We start from the raw sequence: 8,510 nt of genomic DNA, 5'->3' as shown, positions 1-8,510 counted from the left end.
ATGTCAGCACAAAATATCAGCTCTAAACTGATTATTAAAACATTTAAAAAGTGAGTGATTTATTCGATTTCTGCCTCATATCTTGAAATTGTTAATTAGAGCTGTTAGTGAAAGTATGTTATTCCAGCTACAAGGCAGAAAACAAACTGTTAGAGACTGTACATGCCATTACATGCACGCACGAGGGCACACACACACACACACACACACACACACACACACACACACACACACACACACACACACACACACACAAACTTAATGGTACACACTACACATATGATAGCAGCAAGAAAATTCTGGATTGATTGACTGGTTTCTCTGAATCCTCCTTAGGTGAGTGTGTGTGTTCATGGTTGTTTGTCTTGTTTGTTTCTGTGTTGCCCTGTTACAGGTCCAGGGTGACCCCGCCTCTCACCCGTTGACCACTAGAGATAGGCACCAGCACCCCTCCCGACTCCACTAGGGACAAGCATGGATATTTATGTCTTGATTAGAAAACATAACTTTCTATGAAATTTTCTATGGCATTAGCATTATTCTTTGGGTCAAGAGGGCGTGTAGGTGTAGAGGGCGTTTGCACCATTTTACTGCTCTTTACAGTATCCAGGGGCAACATGACCTCTAGAACGTATTTCGTCTCAGCGTAATTGTTTTATTTTGAAAATCTCCCAGGAAGCGCATTGCGCCTTTAAAACTTGATGCTAATATCTGTCAAATCTTCAGTAAAATGCCGGCAGCCGTCATCCTCACAGGGCACTGCGCTGGAGTCAGCGTGCCAGTTGCCCGCCGGGCTTTACCCACCGTGTAAATGGCTCTTTCAGGAGGTTCCCTGCGGCGTAGAGGACTGCTCACCGGAACACTGCGTCTTCTTCTGCAACCATGCTTTTATTTCCCTATGCAACACTCGCGCTACAATGACAAGTGGGTTGAATGAAGTAACAGTCGGATGTAGACATTATTCCAAGGACCAACGAGAAGTATCTAGAGCTAATGAGCAGTTTAACACACATGGATGGATCTCTGGGACATAACTGCATCAGACGGCTGCTTTCATGCTGTTCAACTTTGAAGGACAGTGCTGCAGTAAGGAACCAGCTGCTGCAAAACTGCATAGCACCTGATTAAAAAAAACTAAACAAAACTCATAATCCATTATCCTATGCAACAGGATAAGAGCAACAAGCTTTACATAAGCTGGATCTTTTCTGACCTTTGATGTTCTGAGGGGTCAACTACAAGGCCAAAAGGGAGATAATGAACCAATCTATAGGACTGTGTATGCTGGACATTACACCCCACCTTGGCATTCTGTCTCTGGGCTAATACTTGCAATGCTGTTTGAATTTTCCTTGAACTCTTGAGACCTGGACTTGATGCTGGAATCAGTGATCCTAAAGGAGATGGACTGAGAACCTTGGCAGGCTTTGGATGCCATACCAGTTTATAACCAACGGATTATATCACCTGACATGCTGTGATCAGCAGTACCAAGAACAGCCAAGCAGTACAGCATAAAGGTTTTTGACCTTTTTTACTTTTTTCTAGGGATAAAGAACTCTTAGCTCATAATGTTTCTGAACTGTGGTCAACCGTTGCCTCTGCTTAGTGACAAGGATGTACCCCCTCGTGTTACAGAAAACTTCATCTTGTCAGGCTACCGGTTCCCAAACTACAGCCTGAGGGACTGCTTGTTGTCAGCATTCAGGCCTACCAATGAAACAGGAAATTTCTGGACACACTTCCTACCCATCTTCATTTTTGCTTACTACTTTCTACAGATGTTTAGTTGGGATGGTGCACCTGATGCCGACGCCCCATTCTTTTACCCAATGTGGAACTACTTTATTGGGGTGTTTTGTCTGCTCCTGGCCAGCAGCATGGCCCACCTGCTGAACTCAATGTCTCTGGTCGTAAGGGAGGTTTGCTTCTTTGTTGATTATGGCACAATCAGTGCCTACACAGTTGGCTCATCATTGGCATACTACTACTATATCCATCCTCGGGCAGGGATAGTGGAGAAAGAAGACAGGAACAGCTCCTGTTTGGACTTAAACCACAAGCGTAAAGGGTTTTTATCACCTAACGCCATGCCGGAATTCAACTTGTTCTTTGAGACCTACTACATGCCATGTGCATGTGTTATAGCAATCATATGTGTTTTATCCTGCTGTAACACTCGTCAGAGGTGGAGGGAGCATCGATACATCATACGGACCCTGGTTTTCCTGCTGCCATTCCTAATCTCCTCCACACCAGTCTTCTACCGTGTCCTCACCAGATCGCCTTACTCCACTACCACGCCTTCCTTTGCTGCCTCCATCACCATGCCCAACTTCTTCTATCGCCACTCTCTCTGGCTGCTGGTGTCGGCCCTGTTCAACATCAGCAAGTTCCCAGAGAGGCTGGCTCCAGGTCGATTTGACATCTGGGGCCACAGCCATCAGTGGTTCCACTGCTGCACATTTTTGTCCATCCTTGACGAACTTCACATGATCCAGGCTGAGGTGAGAGCCATCCTGCTCAATCCTGATTTCCTCTTACCCCCTACCGCGCTCTCTCGCCTACCTGGACCAACCATTGCTTCCACCTACGGAGTGATGCTCCTCCTCCAGACTACCATTGTCTCAATAATTGCGTGTTTCTCCTGGCATGCAAACTGTATCTACGGCCCTCAAAGGGACCAGCTAAAGAAACAAATGAAAGTTGACTAGCGCAAGAGACGTCTTTCTTTATTACTGTGAAAGATGATTTGCACATGCCTAAAAGGTAAGGGTGCACCAATAAATCTGGTCAGATTTCCTTAATTTTAGTGAGATTGGTGATCTGCTAACGTGAAAAATCAATCTTAACTTCCCATCTTATCTAACTCCACAAAGACCTGAAAATCAACCAGTGTCCTCTTTTGTTCTGCAGTGAGAGGCCTGACTGACAGACAAGTCACTTCTACTTGTGCAAAATTAACAATAGTCACCCTACTTTTACCAACTTAGTGGCTCTGTCGCTATATTTTGTGACTTTTCAGACAATCGACCTTAATTGGAATTGACAGGTTAGGTTTTTTTAAAGATTGGTGATTGGCTACAATTGGTGCACCCCTGCCACAAAGCTATGCTATAAGAACTGCACAAGAAAATGATTTAAAATCTCTCATGCAGTCTGACCCTGTCTGGGCCAATTATGATGCTTTCATAGGGAGACTCCTCCAGGACACTGGAGGAGATGACAGGATTATGTCTGGGCTCACTACAGGGAAGCTGTCTTGTTGAGTGGATATTAAAAGCCCTTGCCATCTTTTTTCCCCTGAGAACAGCTTCATCATGGAATATCTAAAAAGTGAGGATAATAGGCTAGACACTTGAGAATAGAGGTTGATATTTGGATATCTGCAGGAACTCTACTTAGAGATTATGGGTTTTTCTCCCAATTGTTCTGATCATGTCCAACTTTTTATTGCACTGTTGTTCTTTTCATTTCATGCTCTGCTATGTATTTGATTTTCCTCAACTTTGAAATTAACGAGACCCATATTGTCTTGCTTTGTCATTTCCTTTTATGGCCTTTGTTAGCTACTCCAGGAAGTGTTATTTCCTTTTTCTTAGCCCTGCAGCAGGAAGTTGCATGGTTTTAAGGGCATCAGCTAAACAGTTGAAACTTTGTATGAGTCTTACTATGAAGAACTTTCAGGGAGCCAGTCAGACTTACTCTATCTTTTAAAAAAGCCATACTCATGTTTGAATCTGAAAGGATGAAATTTGTTTGATAAGCATGTTATGATGTCCTGCAGATATCTTATTTAGCTTTTTTTAATCTAGCTTATTTAGATGTAAACCTCATTCATGGTACATTTGATGCAGTTGCTTGGGTTGTGTCCAGTACCAAGAACAGCCAAGCATTACAGCATAAAGGTGTCTAAATCATGTTTAGACACTAATAATTATATTTAGACACCAGGCATCTTCTTTTGGTTATCTGGTAGTGGTTATCTACCACTCTTTTAGGTTATTAAGAATGAAGCTAAAGTTGTGTTTTACTTGTAGGGCTCTCTGCACTTTTCAGTTAAGATTTTATGGTGGTTCAACATTATTTTGCAGTCATCTCTTTATTAGACAGTTAGTTCCAAAGAAATAGTTTTTTACAATGCAGATTGTGGAGTTTCCAGTCTTTAACAATGACATTCCCAGAAAAAAAAGAATGTGAGGAGGGTATCTGGTGTACAAAAACAAATGTGAAAATATTCCAGCACCTTATGACAATGGATGGACATTGATCTAGTAATACTGATGACTTAAAGCACTTTACATAACCACATTTATGTAAAGTGCTGCCACAGTCATTCATAGATCTATATAGATCAGTAAGCACAGTTAAGGCACATCAATATGTGGCAGTAGGAACCTGGAATCAAACACACAACTTTCCCATTGCAAGACACTATTAAATCGCATTCAATTTTACATTCTATTTTGCAAAACGAGTTTCTTTCTGTTATAGGCCGTAGACTATTACGACCTTTATTGTAAAATAATTCTACATTTCTATGTAAATTAACCTCCATTGCATGAAATTAGCATGACATTTTCTGGAGCTGTTTTACAGGTAGGATGGCTAATCTTTGTTTTTATCCCAGTTGAAGTCAGTTAAGAGGTTAACTAATGCAGGTTAAACACTATGACAGTGTTAAAATACACTGTCATTTTAACAGTGTATTTAGTTGACACATGTCATCATGTCTTAATACTGTAGCTCAGACAAAATGCGTGGACGTGTTTGTTACCGGCCTGACTCATATTTTTACCTCCGTGGTTTGCAAATGACACTGAGACTGTGATATTAGGAAAATAGAATGTTAATCTCATTTTAGCACACATTGAAGGCACCTTTATGGAACTGCAATGAAACATGTTAGGCCTTGTTCCTCTACTGGAAGGTCATGTTCTGTCTGAGTTGATCTGGTTTTTAAACATTAAATAGTTTATTGCATTATTGCCCGGTTTAGGATTGGTTTTAAACTACATCAGTTTGTGCTGATGATGAATCTGAAAAAATCTGATGGCTTGGAATGTTCTCCATCAATCCTGTAATCCTGCCGATGCATTCAAGAACACTCAGTAACACAGGAAGTGAAAATTGGATACATTCCATTCTCACAAAACACAACCTGACAACAGGTTGTGTCTGCATGGTTAAAGATGTGTTTTCTGCTATATCTTCCCAGATGCAACATTATAGCCAATTCTTACTAATATATCATATTAATAATATCTTACAATATAGTTGGTTGATTGATGTATGTTTAAATATAGAAATTATATTTTGCACATTTATTTACAATCACTTCCACATCAGAAAATGAGAAGTGGATGCTGTTAGTTTTCAAAAAAAAATGTGTTATAAAGCACTTTAAAGCTTCTGCAAAGGTGAGAAATAAGGTTTTGTACCTTTGTTTTGTGCATCTATAAAAGACGTGGATTGTTTGAACATCTCAAGAGTCAGAATATCAAGCAGTTTATACAACAGCCTTGTTTCCTTTGGCACCTGGCAGTGACTGCTTGAACAGCACAAGGTGGCAATAATGGCCCAAAGTGTCACCCATCCACCGTAGTGTTTAGTGCTGCTAAGTTTGTATATGATTGATTGTATGATTGCATATTAGTTTCAGCAGTAATTTTATTCACTTGTGAATAAAATGGCTGACAATAATTATGTTTCCAATTGTAAGCGAACATTTGAAATGTTGCAAAAAAATGTGAATTTGGTGTTTCCATCTTGTAGTTTGAAGTGAATCAACCAGGCTAATTTAATCAGTTGTTGATGCTGGGTAAACATAATAAACAAGATCTAGCGGTCGCAAACTGGCATGGACTATACATGTCAGAAAAATGGAGAGTCCTCCCCTCCGACATGGAGGTCATTGTCATTGACTCTAGTGAGTCAATGACAATGACTCATTGATGGGTGAGTCATTGACTCACCAGTGGATGGGAGTGATCCACTAGCCTGGAGTGACCCTCACCAGCTACTCTAGGTTCCCTCTCTGTGCTGGAAATTTGGACTCTGAAAATTTAAGGCACAGGCATACCTACTAGTGGATGTGAAAGTTCACCACCTTAGAACTTATTCGGCAAATGTATTTCCATCTCCACTTTTGTACATTAACTCTTTTCAGAAAAGCCACCTCAAGCAAACATAAGTTTTTGAGGAAGCTATTCTGAATTTTGTTGTTTCCATCAGCCTGTTCTAATGCAATACTTCAAAATACGCATAAAAAACACATTGATGGAAACACGCCTGGTGTAGAAAGAATTGCCAGCTCCATTGTCAGTTATCCTCTCCACAATGGATTGATGACAGTCCATTTTAGGACACAAAGTCAGAACATAATTAGACTTTGTGGTCTGGAAAATTCAAACTCCTGTAAAGGATTCTACTAAGAGCACAAAAGTGCTAGCTAAATTAACACAGTTTTCATTACTGTTCTAATGTTTCAATTCATTCAGAAAGAGTCAAAACATCTGGAGTTATTGAGCGATAAACACGTGGAAACGAGGAGTTAGAAAACAAGCCGGCGGTACTGAATTACACCGACACATCAGGTTAGCTCTACTATAACAGATAGTTATAGGGGTTCATCAGGTCTATAGCTGACGGTGAAGCGATGTTTCTACCTCAAAACAACATCTGTGTCATTGTGTGACTGACAGAAAGCATAATTGAAACAGACTTTGTTTTCGCCTCTTCACTGAATCCATTAATGTTTAAGCAGTATGTGAATGTTAGCACCAGACTACTTTATCTTACTTTGTGATGTACTCAGGGTTGACTCACGAGGCATTCAAATGCATTATTTAGACATGCTTTTAATTATGAAGGAGGACATTATGCTGCAATACAGCAGCACAGTGTTGCTGCTGTAAAAATCGTGTTGTGTTTCATTAAATAGCACCATTATCATTTAAGTTGTTTTGAATAAATCATACAAATAAGCATTGTTGTTTATTATTTTATTTTTCTTGTGCTTGCACTATTGATGGCAAATATTATGTTTAATGTTTGACCTGCCTGCCTTAGTGATGGGAAGTTTGGCCCTTTTCAGAGAAGTGGCTTCCAAAGAAGAGTTGGCTCTTTCTGCTACTAAGTGGCTCTTACTGTATTATCATCAGCAGTCTCATATTTTAGCTGATGAGACTTATCAGCTAAAAGTATGTAAGTAAACATACTAAGTAAACATACTAGGTATGTTTACATACTAAGTAAATGTTACATAGTATGTTAATAAATCCTTTTGCATTTAATAATTTTGTAAGAATTTGTATGCTTTTCACATTTGCCATGTTTGTCCTGTTACGGAAGCAGGTATTCTCATGTTTGTATGTTTTTATCAAACTTAATTTTTATTTTACAAAAAAACACATGAACAAAACACTGCAAACAAATATGCCAAGCAGAATCATAATAACATGTCCTTAAAATGCAGCCAAATGCTGTTTTTGTGGGAGACCCACCACTAATGGCTACCTACAGTTCCATCAGAAACAACCAATTAGAGCCTCTAGGAGGGTCTGAGTGCTGTCAGTCACCCTTGTGTATGTGCCGATCACAGCCTCCTCTCTCTGCTACGCTACAGCTTGTTGACCACACCAAAATCTGCTATGAATGCAAGTTAGCATGAAAATCAATGACAGCAGATAAACAGTTTTCCTGTAACTGGAAGTTACTGAGGGTCATGAGAGTCATTGACAAGCCTAAGGCCCTCCTCCTGGTCAAACACCAGTCCTCAAGGGCCACTGTACTGCAGTTTTTAGATGTATCACAGGTACAAAACACTGGAAAAATGGCTTCTTGTGTAGATCAGTTCTCCAGAGCCGTGCTAATGTCCTAATTATTCTATTCAGGTGGTGCAGCAGAGGCACATCTAAAAGATGCAGGGCCTCCAGGACTGGAGTTTGACACCTGTGCTCTAACTGGTTGTTTCTGATGGAGCGATGTATTTCTTCAGACAGCAATAGTAGCTCTGGGGGGAGGGGTTTCTTCATTAAAAGAAAGTGATTGTCATCCACCTCTTTAACACTCAGTAATATGACAGGTTCAAGCTGACTTCAGCAGTTTAAATGAACTCAAACTGAAAATGTTGATATCCAGCATGGTTAGTGGATATGATCAGTTCTGTGCTGTTCAGGAACATCTGACTTCTGCAGCACACTACTGGATTTTTTTCCCAGTGTGCAGAAACATTGACGATGGTTTACTCCTGCTTTATAGGTCTCATAGTTGTTTGAAATAGATCCAGACAGACTCACAAAACCAGTTGTGAGGTGGATTCATACTCATATAAGGATCTACTTATTTTTCTAAGAAGAATTTGGAAACGTCTTCCTGTCAAAACTGAGTGATAAGAGTGATAAGAAAACTACAGGATTGTCAGGTGCTTCACAGAACCCTTTACAAACTTTCTGTTGTTTTGCAGAGCAGCAGCCGAAGGCACTGGAGAGAAAAGGGAAGCCGTCTGT

General features: G+C 40.2%; 1 protein-coding gene across 1 annotated transcript; it reads left to right on the top strand.

Annotated features, from left to right (window-relative positions):
• The first annotated feature begins 572 nt into the window (after positions 1-572).
• On the top strand, positions 573-6,987 carry paqr9 (progestin and adipoQ receptor family member 9). Its single transcript, XM_017310599.2, has one exon. It carries the CDS (start codon positions 1,572-1,574, stop codon positions 2,712-2,714), a length of 1,143 nt encoding a protein of 380 aa, XP_017166088.1. The 5' UTR covers positions 573-1,571; the 3' UTR covers positions 2,715-6,987.
• Positions 6,988-8,510: the final 1,523 nt, after the last annotated feature.

This window comes from Poecilia reticulata, chromosome 18 (genome assembly GCF_904066995.2).
Source record: "Poecilia reticulata chromosome 18, P_reticulata-male-v2, whole genome shotgun sequence".
Taxonomy (NCBI): Eukaryota; Metazoa; Chordata; class Actinopteri; order Cyprinodontiformes; family Poeciliidae; genus Poecilia; species Poecilia reticulata.
This window is presented reverse-complemented; position numbering and strand designations above follow the sequence as displayed.

What these genes read in the sequence shown, in the direction of transcription:
- paqr9 (XM_017310599.2), top strand. Translation starts at nt 1,572, where the DNA reads ATGTTTCTGAACTGTGGTCAACCGTTGCCTCTGCTTAGTGACAAGGAT.